At 43.6% G+C, this 23,519-nt stretch overlaps 1 protein-coding gene across 1 annotated transcript in view; it reads right to left on the bottom strand.

The window, feature by feature from the left end:
* The window catches only part of HCFC1 (host cell factor C1), a gene marked incomplete in the record, with an annotated part of 480,694 nt that overhangs the window by 6,462 nt on the left and 450,713 nt on the right, over window positions 1–23,519 (bottom strand). Inside the window, 2 exon segments of the mRNA XM_053696082.1 lie at window positions 21,268–21,331; window positions 21,419–21,716. Coding sequence (XP_053552057.1) covers window positions 21,268–21,331; window positions 21,419–21,716 — 362 coding nt within the window.

Genomic DNA, 23,519 nt, shown 5'->3' with positions numbered 1-23,519 from the left:
TTAGGGAACTGGCGGCAAGACCCTTATCCAGACCATCCTGGAGAAAGGCCAAAATCCTGGATACCATGACCTTGTGCTAGCAGATTCTTGCGACAAGGTAACTTCCACGGCGGATGACGACATCGCCACTAGATCCTTCAAACCACGTCCTCCGCGGCCACAACGGAGCAATCAGAATAGCCGAAGCTTGCTCCTGCTTGATGCAGGCCACTACTCTAAGTAGAAGAGGCAACGGTGTTAATATGTAGATTAGGTTTAAGTCCCAGGGTACCGCCAAGGCATCTATCAGTTCCGCCTGGGGATTCCTGGATTGCGACCCGTATCTGGGTAGCTTGCAATTGAGTCTGGACACCATGAGATCTATTTCCGGCGTCCCCCATCTGCTGCAGATCTCCGCAAACATCTCGGGGTGGAGACACCAATCCCCTGAATGAAACGTCTGTCTGCTCAGAAAATCCACTTCCCAGTTGTCCACACCCGGAATGTGGATCGCTGAGATCGAACAATTGTGAGTCTCTGCCCAATCCAGAATCCGAGATTCTTCCCTCATTGCTAGGTAGCTTCTCGCTCCCCCCTGGTGGTTTATGTAAGCCACCGAGGTGGTGTTGTCCGATTGAAATCTGATGAATTGGGACGATCCCAGAGGGGGCCAAGCCTTCAGAGTGTTGAATATCGCTCGAAGTTCCAGAATATTTATAGGCAGACTCCATTCCTGTCGAGTCCTTTTGCCTTTCTGGCACCCCAAATGGCTCCCCATCCAGATAGACTCGCATCCGTGGTTACAATCTCCCAGGATGGTCTCAGGAAGGAAGTCCCCTGAGACAACTGGCACGGTTGGATCCACCAAGACAGGGACTCCCTCACCGGTCTGTCCAGAAATATCTGTTGGGACAAATCTGAATCGCTGTTCCATTGTCTCAACATGCACAGCTGAAGAGGTCTGAGATGGAACCTGGCGAAGGGGATGACATCTATGCTGGATACCATGAGCCTGATTACCTCATTACACTTGGCCACAGATGCCCTGGAGGATGTCTGCAGGGCTAGACAGTTGAACGCAAGCTTTCAACATCTCTGGTCTGTCAGAAATATTTTCATTGCAGAAGAATCTAGTATCGTACCCAGGAACTCCACCCTGTTGCTGGGGACCAATGAACTGTATCCTTCGTTTATCTTCCACCCGTGGGAGCAAAGTAGGAGGAGAGCGCTCGAATATTCCTCCGCCAGACTGTAGGATGGAGCCTGGACCAGGTAATCGTCCAGATACAGGGCCACTGCAATCCTTCTCTCTGGCTCTCGCTACTGCGAGAAGAGCTCCCAGAATCTTTGTGAAGACCCATGGGGCTGTCGCCAGAACAAAATGGAAGGGCCACAAACTGGAAGTGCTGAACCAGGAAGGCGAACCTTAGAAATTTGAAGTGATCCTTGTGGATTGGAACATGAAGGTAAGCACCCTTCAGTTCTATAGTGATGAATTGCCCCTCTTGAACCAGGGGCAAAATCGACCTGATCGTCTCCATCTTGAACGATGGGAATGAAAAAAACTTGTTTAGGGCCTTTAGGTCCAGAATTGGAAGAAACGTGGCAGCTTTCTTTGGGACGACGAAAAGGTTTGAATAATACACCAGCCCTCTTTCTGCCGGAGGAACTGGGACGAATACCCCAAGAGATGAGAAATCCCTCGCACACACCAGGAAGGCGTCTCTCTTTTTTGGTCTTGAAGAGATGTTTGAAAGGAGGAACCTGGCTCTGGGCAGATACTATTTGAAACCTAACCTGTACCCTTGGGCGACGACCTCCAGGACCCAAGGGCCTGAAACGTCTCCCCTCCAGGTTCCCACAAAAAGATAGTGTGCCCCCTACCTGGTCCAAGGACGGGTCAAGGTCCGCCCTTTCATGCCGTCTTTGACTTGGCGGGCTTCTTGGTCTACTTGGACTTGTTCCAAGATCCCTTGGAATGCTCAGATTTTGCGGAAGGCTGCTGGCGCCGAGACTTGTCTGCACAAAAGGAACGAAAAGTAGATCCCTTAGGTTTGGCTCTCTTATCCTGAGGTAAGGCGGCACCCTTGCCATCCGTGACTCTAGATATGATAGAATCCAGGTCCTGACCAAACAAAACCTTCCCCTTGAATGGTAGGGAAAGCAAGCGAGACTTCGACGTCATGTCAGCAAGCCACAGAGCCCTGCGAGCTAAAACAGAAAAACCCTGATGTCTTAACATTCAGGCGAATAATCTGCATGTTAGCATCACAAATGAACGAATGCGCTACCCTTAAGGCTTTGATTCGATCCGGAATCTCATCGAGGGGGGTCTCCAACCATTGCTGATAGTGCGTCACACCAGTAGGTAGCCGCACCAGCCACCGCAGCGACTGCCGCTGCTGGTTGGAAAACAAACCCCGTCAGTTGGAACATCTTCCGCAACATGGACTCCCTCTTTTTATCCATGGGCTCCTTAAAAGAGGAGCTTATCCTCAAGCGGAATGGTCGTTCTCTTAGCGAGCATGGAGATCGTACTATCCACCTTAGGGACGGTTCCCCACAGTTCAAGCTGCGCGTCCAAAACGAGGAAAAGTTTTTTTAAAAGAAGACGAGGGAGAAAAAGGCGAACCCAGTTTCTCCCATTCATTCTTAATAATGTTCGCCATTTTGATAGAAACCGGGAAGGCCTGGGGCACTGCCCTGTCCTCGTAAACCCAATCCAGTTTAGGGATTGAAGGTTCCTCCGGGAGTTTCGGTTCCGGAACCTCCAGCGTAGCAAGCACTTCCTTCAGCAGGAAACGCAAATGCTCCAGCTAAAAGGCCTAGAAGTAGCAGATCCTGACCCAGAAGCAACATCCTCTGATAAAGTCGGAATTGTCCTCCTCAGCGTATAATCTGTCCGAGATACCTAGCAGAGTCGAAGACCCCTGAGACGGATAGCAGTGTCATACCTTCCGCTTGCGCATAGGACGAGACATCACATTTATCCATAGCTTGCGCCTTTATTACGGACTTGATTATTGATTAAATGGCACCTTTATATCCCACCTCCTATGACCCGGACTACAAGAAACAGCTTTCTTTCTAATGACACGATGAGTCCACGGATCATCTAATTACTATTGGGAATATCACTCCTGCCAAGCAGGAGGCGGCAAAGAGCACCACAGCAAAGTTGTGAAATATCACCTCCCTTCTAGCCAACCCCCAGTCATTCTCTTTGCCTACGTTAGTGTAAGGAAGTGGTAAAGTTAGGTGTCTGAAAAGATTCTTCAATCAAGAGTTTAATATTTTATTTGCAGTACTAGTATGTGCTGTTTTTACTCCAGGGTGTAGCTGTAGTCCATTTCAGTCTCTTCAGTAGAGCATTGGTGGCTTTTAAGCAAAGGGAACTTGTGGGACATAATTCTCACTGCGCCTCCATCATATTTAAATAAAAGTTGCTGCCTTATTTTCTACAGGTCAATGTGAGGGAAAGGACCTCTCCAAACCTAGTGAACTGCCTTGCTGCCAGGCAGATTTATTGAGGCAAGTGCCAATTTATTTTCTTAAGCCGCTTTAAGGAAAAGACATCGCACTTTACTATTTCCCTGACAGGGATTTTTAATACATTACTCCTAGTGTTGTAAGGGGGGTTATGTATGGCAGTATTGCATGCACTGGGAACTTGAGGAGAACTTGGCTCATTTGGTGGTTTTGTTAATGTTTTTTGCATTAAAATGTCTGCTGAGACGTTATTTTTGACACACCCACGACGGGCGGGGCTTGTGTGAGGTAAAAATGTATCTATTGCGCATTTGTTATTCTCTCACTTCCTGTGTATGGAGGAGAGATATCTGCATCTTATCGTTTTTCAAGTTTAACTGTCATTTGTTAGCCTGTCATTACTGAAACAGCTCCAGTTTGGATTTCGGTTTTAAAAAGTAAAGCAGTTTCTTTTTAAATAGGCACCTCAGCAAAGCTATTGCTGAGGTGTAGAGGCTGTTTGAAGTAGTTTCGCTTTTGCATTTGATCAAAAAATAAAGCAGTTTCATTTTAAAATTTAATGAAACAGTAACAGTTTTTCCTTTATTTAAATTGTTCATAATTGAATTATTTATATTTATTCTGTTAAAATGGACCAATACTCTGTTACAGATTACAGATGTTGTTTATGTTTGAATGCTAATATTGAACCACCAATTCCTTTTGTTCCTCATGTGTTGAGATAACATTAAATCTTAAGGATAGATTTTTTGAGCCTATATTGTCTAAGACGGATGCTGTCCCAAATTTTAGTACCCATTAATTCCAGTGCCCTGCGCTTCCTCTCTCTTCTTGCAAGACATTGCTTCCCTCATGTCTTGTGCAGTTTCTGATGCGTTGTCTGTTTTTCCCATGCTACAGGGAAAGCGCAAGAGGAAGTCTAAAGAATCAGTGCGTAAGGTATCTGACTCGGCCGTGGCTATTCCAAATGTTTCCTCTCATAAATCTGATGAGGATTTTTCGGTAGCATCTGAGGGTGAAATCTCAGATTCTGACAGTGTAATTCCTGCCTCTGATGCTGAAGTTGTATCCTTTAGGTTTAAGCTGTAACACCTCTGTTTATTACTCAAGGAGGTTTTGGCTACTCTGGACGACTCCGACTCGGTCATTGTCAACCCTAAAAAGTCTAGTAAACTTAACAAGTATAATGATGTACCTTCCATGCTGGAATGTTTTCCCGTACCAGATCGGGCTCTAGAAATTATTAAGGAATGGGAGAAGCCGAGTATTCCTTTTTCTCCTCCTCCTATTTTTAAGAAAAGGTTTCCCATTGAATGACTATCATGGAGTCTTGGCAAACGGTCCCCAAGGTGGAAGGGGCAATTTCCACTTTAGCTAAGAGAACTACTATTCCCCATAGAGGATAGCTGCTCTTTTAAGGACCCTATGGATAAGAAACTGAAGGGTTTTCTTAAGAAAATGTATGTACACAAGGGTTTACAATAGCAACCTGCGGTGTGTATTGCTACCGTTTCTAGCGCGGGGGCATACTGGTTTGATGGGTTGTCCGATGGCTTTCAAACAGACATTTCCCTTGAAGAGATCCAGAACAGGATGAGGGCTCTTAAATTGGCCAATTCTTTCATTTCTGATGCTTCCCTTCAAGTTATCAAGTTGGGAGCAAAGATTTCTAGTTTTGCCATTCTGGCTCGAAGAGCTTTATGACTGAAATTGTGGTCTGCAGATGTGTCATCCAAGTCTAAGTTTTGTCTATTCCTTACAACGGTAAGACTTTGTTTGGCCCAGCTTTGGCTGAAATTATTTCTGAGATTACAGGAGAAAGGGTAATTTCCTTCCTCAGGATAAGAAATCTAAGCAGAAGGGACATCAGAGTAATTTTCGTTCCTTTCGAAACTTCAAGGATAAACCTTCCTCTCCCTCTACAAAACAGGATCAGTCCAAACCTTCCTGGAGACCAAACCAATCTTGGAATAAGGGAAACAATCCAAGAAGCCTGCTAATGATTTAAAGTCAGCAGGAAGGGTCTGCCCCCGATCCGGGACCGGATATTGTGAGGGGCAGACTTTCCTTTTTCGTTCAGGATCCTTGGGCGATAGACATTGTGTCCCAGGGATACAAACTAGAATTCAAGACCCTTTCCCCCCAGGGGCAGATTTCTTCTCTTAAGATTATCTGTAGACCAGATAGAGGCATTCTTACGTTGTGTTCGGGATCTATCCAAAATGGGAGTGATAGTTCCTGTTCCAGTACAGGAGCAGGGTCTAAGATTTTACTCCAATCTGTTTGTGGTTCCCAAGAAAGTGGGAACCATCAGACCAATCTTGGATCTCAAGAGTCTAAACAAATTCCTCAGAGTACCGTCCTTCAAAATGGAAACTATTTGTTCCATTCTTCCCTTAGTTCAAGAGGGTCAATTTATGACAACAGTAATTTAAAGGATGCTTACATTCATGTTCCCATCCACAGGGATCATCACAAGTTTCTGAGATTTGCTTTTCTCCACAAACACTTCCAGTTTGTGGCTCTTCCTTTCTGACTAGCTACAGCTCCCAGGTTCTGTGATCTCTGATGGCAGTGCTCAAGTTACAGGGTATTGCAGTGGCACCTTATGTGGACGACATTCTGGTTCAGGCCCAGTCTTCCTTTAGCAAGCTCCCACACGGAGATGATTGTATCCTTCCTGCGTTCTCTCACGGTTGGAAGGTGAATTTGGAAGAGTTCCTTAATTCCATCTACAAAGGTAGTCTTTTTGGGAACCATAATAGATTCCGTTTTGATGAAACTATTTCTGACGGAGGTCAGAAAAGCCAAGATTTTCTAATCTTGTACGTCTCTTCAGACCACTCTTCAGCCATCAGTGGCTCAATGTATGGAGGTATTCGGTCTCATGGTAGCCGCCATGGATATTCCTTTTGCTCGTTTCCATTTCAGACCTCTGCAGTTATGCATGCTCAGACAGTGGAATGGGGATTACGCGGATCTGTCTCCGCAAATTCATTTGGATCAGATGACAAGAGATTCTCTTCCTTGGTGGTTGTCTCAGGATCATCTCTCCAGGGAACCTGTTTTCGCAGACCTACCTGGGTGATAGAGACTACGGATGCCAGCCTGACTGGGGCCATCTAAGGGCTCAGGGGACATGGACTCGGGAAAAATCTGTTCTCCCCATAAACATTCTAGAGCTAAGAGCAATGTTAAATGCTCTTCTGGCCTGGCCTCAGTTAGCTTCTGCCCGTTTTATTAGATTTCAGTCGGACAACATAACCTCAGTGGGCTTACATCAACCATCAGGGTGGAACTCAAAGTTCTTTGGCTATGAAAGAGGTGTCCAAGATTATTCAGCGGGCGGAGATCCACAACTGTTGTCTATCTGCAATCCACATTCCAGGAGTGGACAATTGGGAAGCAGATTTTCTGAGCAGACAGACCATTCACCCGGGGGAATGGGAATTGCATCCGGAAGTATTTTCCAACTTTATTCTCAAATGGGGACAGCCGGATCTAGATCTCATGGCATCTCGTCAGAATGCCAAGCTCCCGAGGTACGGGTCGAGGTCCAGTGACCCTCAGGGGGTACTGATAGATGCTCTGGCAGTTCCTTGGAATTTCAATCTTGCATACCTATTTCCTCCATTTGCTCTCCTTCCTCGGATCATTGCTCGGATCAAGCAAGAGAGGGCGTCAGTGATTTTCATTGCTCCGGCGTGGCCTCGCAGGATTTGGTATGCAGACCTAGTGGAGATGTCATCTCTCCCTCCTTGGAAGCTTCCTCTAAGAAAGGACCTTCTACTTTAAGGGCTCTTCCTTCATCCAAATCTAGTTTCTCTGAAGCTGACTGCTTGGAGATTGAACGCTTAATTTTATCTAAGCGTGGTTTTTCAGCTCCTTGAAAGGTCAAATTTCTGCCTTATCTATTTTGTTACATAAACATCTGGCAGAGGTACCAGATGTTCAATCGGTCTGTCAGGCCTTGGTCAGAATCAGGCCTGTGTTCAAACCTGTTACTCCTCCCTGGAGTCTTAATCTTGTTCTTAAGGTTCTTCAGCAGGCTCCTTTTGAACCTATGCATTCCTTAGATAGTAAGTTATCTTTGAAGGTTTTGTTTCTTGTTGCCATTTCTTCTGCTCGTAGAGTCTCTGAACTCTCGGCTTTACAGTATGAGTATCCCTATCTTATCTTTCACTCTGATAAGGTTGTTTTACGTACTAAATTGGGTTTTCTTCCTAAAGTAGTTTCAGATTGGAACATTAATCAGGAGATTGTTGTTCCTTCTTTATGTACTAATCCTCCTCATAAGGAACGTCTTCTGCACAAACTAGAAGTGGTTTGTGCTCTAAAATTCTATTTACAGGTGATTTAGGATTTTCGTCAGTCTTCTGCTCTATTTGTAGTTTTCTCTGGGAAACGTAAGGGTCAGAAAGCTACGGCTACTTCTCTTTCTTTGTGGCTGAAGAGTATAATTTGCTTCGCCTATGAGACTGCTGGACAGCAGCCTCATGTAAGGTTACAGCTCATTCTATGAGGGCTGTTTCCTCTTCCTGGGCATTCAAAAATGAAGCTTCTGTAGAACAGATTTGCAAGGCTGCAACTTGGTCCTCTCTACATACTTTTTCAAAATTCTATAAGTTTGATACTTTTGCCTGGGCTGAGGCTTCCTTTGGGAGAAAGGTTCTTCAAGCAGTGGTGCCTTCTTTTTAGGTTCCCTGTCTTGTCCCTCCCGTATCATCTGTGTCCTCTAGCTTGGGTATTGATTCCCAATAGTAATTAGATGATCAGTGGACTCATGTCATTAGAAAGAAAACAAAATATATGCTTATCTGATAAATGTATTTCTTTCTTGACACGAGTCCACGGCCCACCCTGTTTTTGACGACAGGATATTTTTGTTAATTAGATGATCCGTGGATTCATAGTGTCAAGAAATAAATTTATCAGGTAAGCATAAATTTCGTTGGTCTCCTCCGAACACAGGTCGAGAAAGAGGAAGTTACTGAAGCCACACCTGGTCACATGGTGTGCCATGCAGGACTGCCCCTGCACTGAGGGAGAGACGCGCCAAAAAAGCCTGCCTCAATCTCTCTCTAACTGTTTCACACAGACAAAGCCTCAACTCACACAAGTGCAGCAAAAAACACAACAAACATTATGTATATTAAAATCCCCCCTGTTCCATAACCCCCTTCCGAGGGTCTTACCGTAGATTATATACAGATAAAAGAAGTCACACTGTGACCCCGTCTTCTTTCGTTATCACATAAATATATACATATATATATAAAATAAAACGATCTTACCAGAATCAACGCCGTGGAACAGGAACACAGCCCTTCAAAGTGTGACAGGTAGTAGCGTCGCTCCTGACATGGACTTGAGAGAATAAAAGCAGGCAGCGAAACTCGCCAACGCTGATTGCTTAAGGAGCTGTTAATATGAGTCGGGATGGTTTCGCAGAAGAACTCCCCCTGCATCTCCAGACTCTAACTTTCATCCATGCTCTCACTGAGAGGCTGACAGGACTACTTAAAACTCCAGCCCCATTGCGAAGAGTACTAGCCTCCATAAGAGACTACTCCGAATCTTACGACACTTCTCTGCCAACCTCCTGTGACGAAAGGAAAAGAATGACTAGGGGACGAGGGAAGTGGGGGAGGTATTTAAGCTTTTGGCTGGGGTGTCTTTGACTCCTCCTGGTGGCCAAGTTCTAATTTCCCACAAGTGATGAATGAAGCAGTGGACTCTCCTCCCCTTTAGATGGAAATATGTATACATACACACACACATACATATACACATAAATAAAAACACACATATATATATATATATATGTAAGAAAATTTATGCTTACCTGATAAATTTGATTCTTTTTAGACACGATGAGTCCACGGATTTCATCCTTACTTGTGGGATTCCGCCTCCTGGTCAGCAGGATTAGGCAAAGAGCACCACAGCAGAGCTGTATATATAGCTCCTCCCTTCCCTCCGACTCCAGTCATTTGACCAAAGTTAGTAAGAGAAAGGAAAAGCTAAGGTGCAGAAGTGTCTGAAGTTTAACCAATGAATAACCTGTCTCATAGAACAGGTCGGGCCGTGGACTCATGTCTAAAAAGAAACAAATTTATCAGGTAAGCATAAATTTTCTTTTCTTTTTAAAGACACAATGAGTCCACGGATTTCATCTTGTGGGATACAATACCAAAGCTATAGTACACGGATGAAAAAGGGAGGGACAAGACAGGAAACCTAAAAACGGAAGGCACCACTGCTTGAAGAACCTTTCTCCCAAAAATAGCCTCAGCCGAGGCAAAGGTATCAAATTTGTAAAATTTAGAAAAAGTATGAAGAAAAAGACCAAGTTGCAGCCTTCTGCTCCACAGAAGCATCATTTGTGAATGCCCATGAGGAAGCAAAAGCCCTAGTGGAATGGGCCGTAATTATTTCAGGTGGCTGCTGTCCAGCAGTCTCATATATAAAATGGATGATACTCCTCAGCCAAAAAGAAAGCAAGGTAGCCGTAGCCTTCTGACCCTTACGTTTCCCCGAAAAATTGACAAAGGAAGACGATTGACGGAAATCCTTAGTCGCTTGTAAGTAAAACTTTAAAAGCATGGACGACATCCAAATTGTGTAGCAGGCATTCCTTCAGAGAAGGATTAGGACACAAAGAAAGAACAACTATCTCCTGATTAAAGTTCTGGTCTGAAACAACTTTAGGAAGAAAACCAAGTTTAGTACGTAAAACCACCGTATCCAAATGAAAAATAAGGAAACGTGAAATATATTGTAATGCCAAAAACTCAGACACTCTTCGAGCAGAATAAATGGCAACAAAGAAAACTTTCCAAGAGAACAACTCAATATCTATAGAATGCAGAGGTTCAAACGGAACCCCTTGAAAACCATGAACAAAATTCAAACTCCATGGAGGAGCAATTGGTTTAAACACAGGCCTGATTCTAATTAAAACCTGACAAAAAGATAGAATATCTGGTACATCTGCCAGAAGCTGATAAACCCTTCTCCAATCGCTCTTGGAGAAAAAAAAATCCTGGGAATCCGAACTCTACTCCATGAGTAACCCTTGGATTCACACCAATAAATATATTCACGCCATATCTTATGGTAAATCTTCCTAGTTACAGGTTTACGCGCCTGAATTAAGGTATCTATGACCGAATCAGAGAAACCCTGCTTGGATAAGAGTAAGCGTTCAATCTCCAAGCAGTTAGTTGCAGAGAAACTAGATTCGGATGAAGAAAGGGTCCCTGAATGAGAAGGTCCTTCCTCAATGGAAGTTGCCAAGATGGCAAGGATAACATGTCCACCAAATCTACATAACAAATCCTGCAAAGCCACTCAGGAGTGATGAAGATCACTGATGCCTTCGCCTGTGTAATTTGAGCAATAACCCGGGGAAGAAGTGCAAACGGGGGGAATAGATATGCTAAGATGAAGGACCAAGGAACTGCCAAGGCAACTATCAGCTCGGCCTGGGGGTCCCTGGACCTGTTTCTCGGAAGCTTGGCATGCTAACTAGATGCCATGAGATCCAACTCCGGCCGACCCCAGAGAATTAGGTTGGAGAAGATTTCCGGATGGAGATCCCACTCTCCTGGATAAAAGGTTTGTCTGCTCAGAAAATCCACCTCCCAGTTGAACACCCCTGGGATGTGGATCGCCGACAGATGGTAAGAATGGGCCTCGGCCCACTGGATTATCTTGGCTACATCGGTCATCGCTAAGGAACTCCTTGTTCCTCCCTGATGAGTGATGTAAACCACCGTCGTTATGTTGTCCGACTGGAATCTGATGAATGCGACCGAAGCCAACTGAAGTCAGGCCCGACGCGCATCGAAGATCGCCCTCAGCTCTAGGATGTTGGAGACTCTGTCTGAGTCCATACTCCCTGAGCCTTTAAAGAGCCCCAGAATGCTCCCCATCCTAAAAGGCTGGCGTCTGTTGTGACAATCGCCTATGAAGATCTGCGAAAGCATGTCCCCTGGGATAGATGATTCAGAGACAACCACCATTGAAGAGACCTTCGTCTCCTGTCCTAGGGTTATTCGAGGAGACAAATCTGTATAATCTCCATTCCACTGCCTGAGCATGTTTAGCGTGCAGAGGCCTGAAGTGAAAACGAGCAAACGGTATGATGTCCATTGCCACCACCATCAATCCGATTACCTCCATGCACTGCACCACTGACGGCAGAGGAGTGGACTGAAGGGCTCGACATGTATTCAGAATCTTGGACTTTCTGACCTCTGTCAGAAAATTCTCCATAGATATAGAGTCGATTAGAGTTCCCAAGAAGGGTACCCTTGTCTTCGGAATAAAAAAACTTTTCCAGAATTACCTTCCACCCGTGAGTTCTCAGAAAAAATAGTGCAATGTCGGTATGAAACCTTGTTTGCCGACAAGATGACGGCTGTATTAGTATATCGTCCAGATAAGGCGCCACTGCAATGACCCGCTATCTTAGAACCGCCAGCAGCGGCCCCAGAACCTTTGTGAAAATTCTGGGTGCCGTGGCCAGACTGAAAGGAAGAGCCACAAACTGAACGTGTATGTCCAGAAAGCCAAACCTCAGGAACTTGTGATGATCTCTGTGGATAGGAACATAAAGATATGCATCCTTTAGAACGACCAACGTCATAAATTGACCCTCCTGGAGCAATGGAAGGATGGTACGAATAGTATCCATCTTGAAAGATGGAACTCTGAGAAACCTGTTTAAACTCCTGAGATCTAAAAAGTGATCTGAAGGTTCCCTCTGTTTTTGGGAACCACAACCCGATTGGGATAAAAAAAACTCCAGGCCCAGTACCTATAGCGGAACTGAAACAATCACTCCCAGGTCTGAGAGGCCTCCTACGCAGTGTAAGAACGCCTCCTTTTGTCTGATCTGCAGAAAATCTTGAAAGCAGAAACCAGCCTCTGGGAGGACAACTGTTTGGTCTCCGAACCCAAGCCTAAGAGAAGACAGAAAGTCTGCCCCCTACAAGATCCGATTCCGGATCAGGGGTATGTTTTACATGCTGTTTCTGATTCAACAGCAGCTATGAGTTTTTTTATTTTAAAATTTTCAAGAGATTAATTCCGACAAGCCAGGTCCCAACAGGGTTTTCTCCTGGAAAGGAATCATTAAAAGCTTAAACTTAGAGCATATATTCGTAGAACAAGGCTCTAACCATAACGCTCTGTGCGCTGAAAAAGAGCAATCGATGCTCCCAGTTTCATAATGTGAAGGGAAGAATGTGAAATAAAGGAATTAGCCAATTTGAAAGCTTTATCCTGTCCTGGATTCTATCCAGGGAAGTCTCTGACCTAGTAGCATCAGACAACGCATCAAATCAATCCGCCATTGCACAAGTGAACTGTAGCAAAATACAAAGCTGGTTGCCATTGTACGCCCTGGTGTACACATCCCATTTTTAAAATCCAACTATCCTCTAAGGTAATAGGAATTCTCTTAGCTAGGCGGAAAAAATCTACTCCTTTCCCCCTAGGGAACGTGTATCCGGCCTCAATTATTGAGGCGGCCATGGGAAAACATAATTTATGCTTACCTGATAAATTCCTTTCTTCTGTTGTGTGATCAGTCCACGGGTCATCATTACTTCTGGGATATAACTCCTCCCCAACAGGAAATGCAAGAGGATTCACCCAGCAGAGCTGATATAGCTCCTCCCCTCTACGTCAGTCCCAGTCATTCGACCAAGAATCAACGAGAAAGGAGTAACCAAGGGTGAAGTGGTGACTGGAGTATAATTTAAAAGATATTTACCTGCCTTAAAAACAGGGCGGGCCGTGGACTGATCACACAACAGAAGAAAGGAATTTATCAGGTAAGCATAAATTATGTTTTCTTCTGTTATGTGTGATCAGTCCACGGGTCATCATTACTTCTGGGATACCAATACCAAAGCAAAAGTACACGGATGACGGGAGGGATAGGCAGGCTCATTATACAGAAGGAACCACTGCCTGAAGAACCTTTCTCCCAAAAATAGCCTCCGAAGAAGCAAAAGTGTCAAATTTGTAAAATTTGGAAAAAGTATGAAGCGAAGACCAAGTTGCAGCCTTGCAAATCTGTTCAACAGAGGCCTCATTCTTAAAGGCCCAAGTGGAAGCCACAGCTCTAGTGGAATGAGCTGTAATTCTTTCAGGAGGCTGCTGTCCAGCAGTCTCATAGGCTAAACGTATTATGTTACGAAGCCAAAAAGAGAGAGAGGTAGCAGAAGCTTTTTGACCTTTCCTCTGACCAGAATAAACGACAAACAGGGAAGAAGTTTGACGAAACTCTTTAGTTGCCTGCAAGTAGAACTTGAGGGCACGAACTACATCCAGATTGTGTAGAAGACGTTCCTTCTTTGAAGAAGGATTTGGACACAAGGATGGAACAACAATCTCTTGATTGATATTCCTGTTAGTAACTACCTTAGGTAAGAACCCAGGTTTAGTACGCAGAACTACCTTGTCTGAGTGAAAAATCAGATAAGGAGAATCACAATGTAATGCTGATAACTCAGAGACTCTTCGAGCCGAGGAAATAGCCATTAAAAACAGAACTTTCCAAGATAACAATTTTATATCAATGGAATGAAGGGGTTCAAACGGAACACCCTGTAAAACGTTAAGAACTAAGTTTAAACTCCATGGTGGAGCAACAGCTTTAAACACAGGCTTGATCCTAGCTAAAGCCTGACAAAAGGCCTGGACGTCTGGATTTTCTGACAGACGCCTGTGTAACAAGATGGACAGAGCTGAAATCTGTCCCTTTAATGAACTAGCCGATAAACCCTTTTCTAAGCCCTCTTGTAGAAAGGACAAGATCCTAGAGATCCTAACCTTACTCCAGGAGTAACGTTTGGATTCACACCAGTATAGGTATTTACGCCATATTTTATGGTAAATCTTTCTGGTAACAGGCTTCCTAGCCTGTATCAGGGTATCAATAACCGACTCAGAAAAACCACGTTTTGATAAAATCAAGCGTTCAATTTCCAAGCAGTCAGTTTCAGAGAAGTTAGATTTTGATGTTTGAACGGACCCTGTATCAGAAGGTCCTGTCTTAGAGGTAGAGACCAAGGTGGACAGGATGACATGTCCACTAGATCTGCATACCAAGTCCTGCGTGGCCATGCAGGTGCTATTAGAATTACTGATGCTCTCTCCTGTTTGATTTTGGCAATCAATCGAGGAAGCAGCGGGAAGGGTGGAAACACATAAGCCATCCCGAAGTTCCAAGGTGCTGTCAAAGCATCTATCAGAACCGCTCCCGGATCCCTGGATCTGGACCCGTAGTGAGGAAGTTTGGCGTTCTGGCGAGACGCCATGAGATCTATCTCTGGTTTGCCCCAACGTCAAAGTATTTGGGCAAAGACCTCCGGATGAAGTTCCCACTCCCCCGGATGAAAAGTCTGGCGACTCAAGAAATCCGCCTCCCAGTTCTCCACTCCCGGGATGTGGATTGCTGACAGGTGGCAAGAGTGAGACTCTGCCCATCGAATTATCTTTGATACTTCCATCATTGCTAGGGAGCTTTTTGTCCCTCCCTGATGGTTGATGTAAGCTACAGTCGTGATATTGTCCGACTGAAACCTGATGAACCCCCAAGTTGTTAATTGGGGCCAAGCCAGAAGGGCATTGAGAACTGCTCTCAATTCCAGAATGTTTATTGGAAGGAGACTCTCCTCCTGATTCCATAATCCCTGAGCCTTCAGAGAATTCCAGACAGCGCCCCAACCTAGTAGGCTGGCGTCTGTTGTTACAATTGTCCAGTCTGGCCTGCTGAATGGCATCCCCCTGGACAGGTGTGGCCGATGAAGCCACCATCGAAGAGAATTTCTGGTCTCTTGATTCAGATTCAGAGTAGGGGACAAATCTGAGTAATCCCCATTCCACTGACTTAGCATGCATAATTGCAGCGGTCTGAGGTGTAGGCGTGCAAAAGGTACTATGTCCATTGCCGCTACCATTAAGCCGATCACCTCCATGCATTGAGCTACTGACGGGTGTTGAATGGAATGAAGGACACGGCATGCATCTTGAAGTTTTGTTAACCTGTCCTCTGTCAGGTAAATCTTCATTTCTACAGAATCTATAAGAGTCCCCAAGAATGGAACTCTTGTGAGAGGAAAAAGAGAACTCTTCTTTTCGTTCACTTTCCATCCATGCGACCTTAGAAATGCCAGAACTAACTCTGTATGAGACTTGGCAGTTTGAAAGCTTGAAGCCTGTATTAGAATGTCGTCTAGATACGGAGCTACCGAAATCCCTCGCGGTCTTAGTACCGCCAGGAGGGCACCTAGAACCTTTGTGAAGATTCTTGGGGCCGTAGCCAATCCGAATGGAAGAGCTACAAACTGGTAGTGCCTGTCTAGGAAGGCAAACCGTAGATACCGGTGATGATCTTTGTGGATCGGTATGTGAAGGTAAGCATCTTTTAAATCCACTGTGGTCATGTACTGACCCTTTTGGATCATGGGCAAGATTGTCCGAATAGTTTCCATTTTGAACGATGGAACTCTTAGGAATTTGTTTAGAATCTTTAAATCTAAGATTGGTCTGAAGGTTCCCTCTTTTTTGGGAACCACAAACAGGTTTGAGTAGAACCCTTGTCCTTGTTCCGACCGCGGAACCGGATGGATCACTCCCATTAATAACAGATCTTGTACACAGCGTAGAAACGCTTCTTTCTTTATCTGGTTTGTTGACAATCTTGACAGATGAAATCTCCCTCTTGGAGGAGATAATTTGAAGTCTAGAAGGTATCCCTGAGATATGATCTCTAGCGCCCAGGGATCCTGAACATCTCTTGCCCAGGCCTGGGCGAAGAGAGAAAGTCTGCCCCCCACTAGATCCGGTCCCGGATCGGGGGCTCTCGGTTCATGCTGTCTTTGGGGCAGCAGCAGGTTTCCTGGCCTGTTTGCCCTTGTTCCAGGACTGGTTGGGCTTCCAGCCTTGCCTGTAACGAGCAACAGCTCCTTCCTGTTTTGGTGCAGTGGAGGTTGATGCTGCTCCTGTTTTGAAATTCCGAAAGGGACGAAAATTAGACTGTCTAGCCTTAGCTTTGGCTTTGTCTTGAGGTAGGGCGTGGCCCTTACCTCCTGTAATGTCAGCGATAATTTCTTTCAAACCGGGCCCAAATAAGGACTGCCCCTTGAAAGGTATATTAAGTAATTTGGACTTAGAAGTAACATCAGCTGACCAGGATTTTAGCCACAGTGCCCTACGTGCCTGTATGGCGAATCCTGAGTTCTTAGCCGTAAGTTTGGTTAAATGTACTACGGCCTCCGAAATGAATGAATTAGCTAGTTTAAGGACTCTAAGCCTGTCCATAATGTCGTCTAGCGTATATGAACTAAGGTTCTCTTCCAGAGACTCAATCCAAAATGCTGCCGCAGCCGTAATCGGCGCGATACATGCAAGGGGTTGCAAAATAAAACCTTGTTGAACAAACATTTTCTTAAGGTAACCCTCCAATTTTTTATCCATTGGATCTGAAAAGGCGCAGCTATCCTCCACCGGGATAGTGGTACGCTTAGCTAGAGTAGAAACTGCTCCCTCCACCTTAGGGACCGTTTGCCATAAGTCCCGAGTGGTGGCGTCTATTGGAAACATCTTTCTAAATATTGGAGGGGGTGAGAACGGCACACCGGGTCTATCCCACTCCTTAGTAACAATTTCAGTTAATCTCTTAGGTATAGGAAAAACGTCAGTACTCGCCGGTACCGCAAAGTATTTATCCAACCTACATAGTTTCTCTGGTATTGCAACGGTGTTACAATCATTGAGAGCTGCTAAGACCTCCCCTAGTAATACACGGAGGTTCTCCAATTTAAATTTAAAATTTGAAATATCTGAATCCAATCTGTTTGGATCAGAACCGTCACCCACAGAATGAAGCTCTCCGTCCTCATGCTCTGCAAGCTGTGACGCAGTATCAGACATGGCCCTAGTATTGTCAGCGCACTCTGTTCTCACCCCAGAGTGATCACGCTTGCCTCTTAGCTCAGGTAATTTAGACAAAACTTCAGTCATAACAGTAGCCATATCTTGTAATGTTATCTGTAATGGCCGCCCAGATGTACTAGGCGCCATAATATCACGCACCTCCCGGGCGGGAGATGCAGGTACTGCCGCGTGAGGCGAGTTAGTCGGCATAACTCTCCCCTCGCAGATTGGTGAAATTTGTTCACATTGTACAGATTGACTTTTATTTAAAGTAGCATCAATACAGTTAGTACATAAATTTCTATTGGGCTCCACCTTGGCATTGGAACAAATGACACAGATATCCTCTGAGTCAGACATGTTTAACACACTAGCAATAACTTGCAACCTGGTTATAATCTTTTTTAGCAAAAACGTACTGTGCCTCAAAGAGGTACTTAAACGATTAATGATTAAATGACAGTTGAGATAATAAACTGAGAACAGTTATAGCATCAACTTTAAAACAACACAACTTTTAGCAAAGGTTTTGTTCCCATTAGTAAGATAACATAACTAAATTTGACATAAAAATTATTGAGTAACGTCTTTATCCACAGTCAATATAAAAAATTCTCACAGCTCTGCTGAGAGAATGTACCTCCCTTCAAGAAGTTTGAAGACCCCTGAGATCTGTCAGAGATGAACCGGATCATGCAGGAAAAATAATAGCTGACTGGAAATTGTTGATGCGTAGCAAAGAGCGCCAAAAACGGCCCCTCCCTCTCACACACAGCAGTGAAGAGAAACGAAACTGTCACAATTCAAAATAAACTACTGCCAAGTGGAAAATAAAGCCCAAACATTTATTTACTCAGTACCTCAGCAGTGTAAACGATTCTACATTCCAGCAAAAACGTTTAACATGATATAATACTTATTAAAAAGATTAGTGACCTTTAACAAAGTAGTTCCGGTGAAGTACCATTCCCAGAATACTGAAGTGTATACATACATGTCATTATAACGGTATAGCAGGATTTTCTCATCAATTCCATTCAGAAAATAAAAACTGCTACATACCTCAATGCAGATTCATCTGCCCCTGTCCCCTGATCTGAAGCTTTTACCTCCCTCAGATGGCCGAGAACAGCAATATGATCTTAACTACTCCGGTTAAAATCATAGTAAAAACTCTGGTAGATTCTTCCTCAAAGTCTGCCAGAGAAGTAATAACACGCTCCGGTGCTATTATAAAATAACAAACTTTTGATTGAAGTCATAAAAACTAAGTATAATCACCATAGTCCTCTCACACATCCTATCTAGTCGTTGGGTGCAAGAGAATGACTGGGACTGACGTAGAGGGGAGGAGCTATATCAGCTCTGCTGGGTGAATCCTCTTGCATTTCCTGTTGGGGAGGAGTTATATCCCAGAAGTAATGATGACCCGTGGACTGATCACACATAACAGAAGAAAACAGTCTTGTAAATAAAGGGAATGCGTCCATCCTTATAATTTACTGGACGCACTAGTATAAAACATATCAGAAATGTCCTAACTCCAAGTGGAGTGTGAAAGGAGGCGCAGATCACTGCATGCGGGTCATAACATTTTGTGGGACGCTATAGGATACATTTGTGGCATAACTTAATCATCGCCAACAGACTCCTAAAAAGCAACCGCCTTAGAGGGAGTAGGTTCAAAATTTATTTTTTAATAAAATTTACACCCAAAAAAACACGTTACTGTCTCTTTAGATCTTGAAAGTAACCTAATTTTGTGTGTGCATTTGTTCCATCCTAAAATCACAAGGGATGACTTAACAAAAAAACTGCTGAAATTCTCTAGCAGACAACGCATCAAACCATGAGAAGAGCGAAGTCTAATAAAGCAACTCAAATGAGTTATAGAGGAAATGCAGGGCACTGTATGAGAACTATACATTTTTTGGGATTTTGACAGTATATTATTGCCCTGTGACCCAAGCAAACCTCTTCTGAGCCCCACTGTTCTCTTTTTGTATCACAATGTGCCATATGAATTGTGTACAGGTTTATCCTATACGTGAGTGACCATTACCTTGTCCTGTAACAGCTGCTGTATGCTGCAACAGGAACAATGTCAATATTGCAAACTCCCGGTCGGCGTGTTGGAATTATACCACCGCCGAGAGTGCTGTGACAAGTGAAGTACATGTGCTGTCTGTATATTCTCCTAAACTTAAATGAGAATGCACACCTGAATAAAGAGCCCATATCTTACACTAAGGGCTGCCCAAGTACTACTTCTAAGCCCAGAAATAGAAAATGGCACTTACCTCACAAGCTGCCGACAGCAAAGGCAGCACCCAGGTGTGTGAAGTCCTACTGCTCACATGGACCTGAAGATTACATGAAAAATACTGAGTAAAGTCCCTCAGATTTTCCCCCAGGATAGGGCAGCAAAAGTATATGGGAGGCGCAGTGAGAATTATGTCCCACAAGTTCCCATTGCTTTAAACCCACCAAATGTTCTACTGTAGAGAATGATCTGGTCTAGGCTACACCCCAGAACAAAGTAGCACTCTCTGGCACTACTTTTAAAATAATAACCTCTTGATTGAAGAATCTAATCTAACACCTCACTTTACCTCTTCCTATCACTAACATAAGCAAAGAGAATGACTGGGGTGGGAGGGAAGGGAGGAGCTAATTATACAGCTATACTGTGGTGCTCTTTGCCTCCTCCTGCTAACCAGGAGGCGTAACCCACAAGTAAGGATGAAATCCGTGGACTCATCGTGTCTTTAAAAATAAAAAAATAAAATAAATATACAGGTGGCCCTCAATTTGCACCGTTTCAGAATAACAACCTTTTTTTCCAGTCATGTGACTGCTATTGAAAAGCATTGAGAAGCAGTGCATTGATTAAAATAGCCAGTAGGCGGAGCTGTCCGCTTGTGTTGCAGCAAAGCCAAGCAAGCTGAAATTAATCAGTTTAACCAGACCTGAGCTATCAAGCAGATTTCAAAGGAACAAGATCTTCCTGTCTATAAATCAGTCCAGATTGGAATGCATAGAAAGAACTGTTTGCAGAAAAATGCAAGTGAAGTCTATGTTTTGTGTTTATTTTATTAGGTTTATAATGCTGTTTAGCAAATGTTTTTGTTCATTTAACTTAATTTAATTATATATTCTGTGTTGTGTGATTATTTTATTAGGTTTATAATGCTGTTTAGCATTTAAAGTCTTCATTTCAAAGCTTTAAAAATAATGTATTAGGTGTTACTTATGACAATTTTGAGAGGGGCCTGGAACCTAACTCCCTCACTTCCCATTGACTTACATTATAAACTGGGTTTCAATTTACAACGGTTTCGATTTACAACCATTCCTTCTGGAACCTAACCCCGGCGTAAACCGAGGGCTACCTGTATGTATATGTATATATATATATATATATATATATATGTATATATATATATATATATATATATATATATATATATATATATATATATATATATGAGATATCATTGATGAGTTCTGAAATTACTAGATTGCTAGTGATATCTTTGTGTGCGTGGTAAAATCTGATGAACATGCCTTTTTTTGATACAGATTTCTTGTACGTTGATATGTTACAGCATGGTGCAATATCTCCCTTTAACAGTCACTTCACATTCTGTATATAATATGGGCCAATTTACCCCAATAATAGGGAGGACATGTTTGTTGAAATAACTGATTATATATGTTGGAAAGTGTGTACTCTAGTTCAGGTTAATTGACTAATGATTTTTGGTTTTGAGGCTCCCCTTATTAGGTAACAGAACATTAGGAAAACAAATCTCCTGTTCAGAAGAAAGGAGTAATACTTACGTTTCAGGGGATGATACGGGACGTTTATTTACTGGCTTCCCCGCTGACCCATCTTTACTGGATTCTGTAAACGTTGCAACAAAATCATAAGTTTGCACAAAACTGCTGTTATAAACTTGTTAGATGCAGAACTGTGTCAAATGGCTCTTACCTTGCAACCACCTAACTTGGGTGGCAGGTCCATAGCCCTTCTCGTTGCGAGCAGCAATACGAAATATGATAGCAGGCTTTGTTGTATAATCTATGTGTGCATTGGAAAGGCTGGAGGACTGGACTAAGCAGGAAGGGTTAGGACCACAGTAAACACGCATGAAAGCCAGTTGAGCTGGTGTTGTGGATTTCTGTTCAACACTCTGGCTGCTCTGGATTGCCAGGTACACAGAGTACTCTATAATCTTGCCTGAGGTAACTGAAGGAGGCTCCCAAGTGAGATGAGCACCATCAGGACTCTGTAAAGAGAGAACAATTTGCATATCAAGTCACCGGAGACTGACTCACCAGACAACTGCCCTCAAGTACCAATAAATAGCACTTTAAATTTGAAAAATCCAGTTTTCCCTCCCCCTGTATAATGTAACAGCTATCAGTCAATCACAAAAAAAAATTTATGCTTACCTGATAAATTTCTCTCTTTCCGGATATGGTGAGTCCACGGCATCATCAATTACTGTTGGGAATACCACTCCTGGCTAGCAGGAGGAGGCAAAGAGCACCACTACAAAGCTGTTAAGTGTCATTCCCCTACCCATAATCCACAGTCATTCGACCGAAGGTAAATGGAGAAAAAAAAAAAGAGTAACACAGGGTGTAGCGGTGCCTGAGGTTTAGTTAAAATTAACTGTCCTAAAATAAAGGGCGGGGCCACAGACTCACTATATCCGGAAATAAATAAATTTATCAGGTAAGCATACATTTTGTTTTCTTTCCTAAGATATGGCGAGTCTACGGCATCATCAATTACTGTTGGGAACCAATGCCCAAGCTAGAGGACACAGATGATTAGGGAGGGACAAGACAGGTAACCTAAACAGAAGGCACCACTGCTTGAAGAACCTTTCTCCCAAAAGAAGCCTCAGCCTAGGCAAAAGTATCAAATTTATTAAATTTGGAAAAAGTATGCAGACAAGACCTAGTTACAGCCTTGGAAATCTGTTCCACAGAAGCTTCAATTTTGAAGGCCCAAGAAAAAGAAACAGCCCTAGTGGAATGAGCTGCAATCCTCTCAGGAGGCTGCTGTCCAGCAGTCTCGAAAGCCAAAAGAATTAAACTTCTCAACCAGAGAGAAAGAGAAGTAGCAGTAGCTTTCTGACCTTTACGTTTCCCAAAGAAAAAAACAAAAAGGGCAGAAGACTGGCGAAAAACCTTAGTCGCCTGAAGGAAAAATTAAAGAGCACGCACAACATCCAAGTTGAGTAACAAATGTTCCTTATAAGAAGGAGGATTAGGACATAGAGATGGAACAATAATTTCCTGATTAATATTTCAATCCGAAACCACTTTACGAAGAAAACCTAACTTCGTATGAAGAACTGCCTTAGCATGAAAAATAAGATAAGGCGAATCACACTGCAAAGCTGAGAGTTCCGAAACTCTGAGCAGAAGAGATAGCAATAAGAAACAAAACTTTCCAAGATAACATCTATAAAAAGCAATGGCGCAAATGGAGCCTGCTGCAAAACCATAAGAACAAGGTTAAGGCTCCAAGGAGGAGCAACAGACTTAACACAGGCCTTATTCAGACCAAGGCCTGACAAAAAGATTGCACATCTGGCACGTCCGCCAGACGCTTGTGCAGCAAAATAGATATGGCAGAAATCTGACCCTTCAGAGTACTGACTGATAAACCCTTCTCCAGACCTTCCTGGAGAAAAGACAAAATCCTAGGAATCCTAACCCTACTCTAAGAGTAGCCCTTAAATCCACACCAATAAAGATATGTACGCCATATCTTTTGGTAAATCTTTCTATTAAAAGGCTACGAGCCTGAATTAAGGTCTCAATGACCGACTCAAAAAACACAAAAAAACACACACGCTTGGACAGAACTAAGCATTCAATCTCCAGGCAGTCAGCTTCAGAGAAACAAGATTTGGATGAAGGAAAGGGCCCTGAATTAACAGGTCCTTCCTTAGAGGCAATCTCCAAGGTGGGAGAGATGACATCTCCACTAGGTCCGCATACCAGATCCTGTTAGGCCACTCAGGGGCTATTAGAATCACTGATGCCCTCTATTTGATACGAGCAATAACTCG

Source organism: Bombina bombina, chromosome 12 (assembly GCF_027579735.1).
Source record: "Bombina bombina isolate aBomBom1 chromosome 12, aBomBom1.pri, whole genome shotgun sequence".
Classification (NCBI taxonomy): domain Eukaryota; kingdom Metazoa; phylum Chordata; class Amphibia; order Anura; family Bombinatoridae; genus Bombina; species Bombina bombina.
The sequence above is the reverse complement of the archived record's forward strand: the minus strand, read 5'-3'. Positions and strand labels throughout refer to the sequence as shown.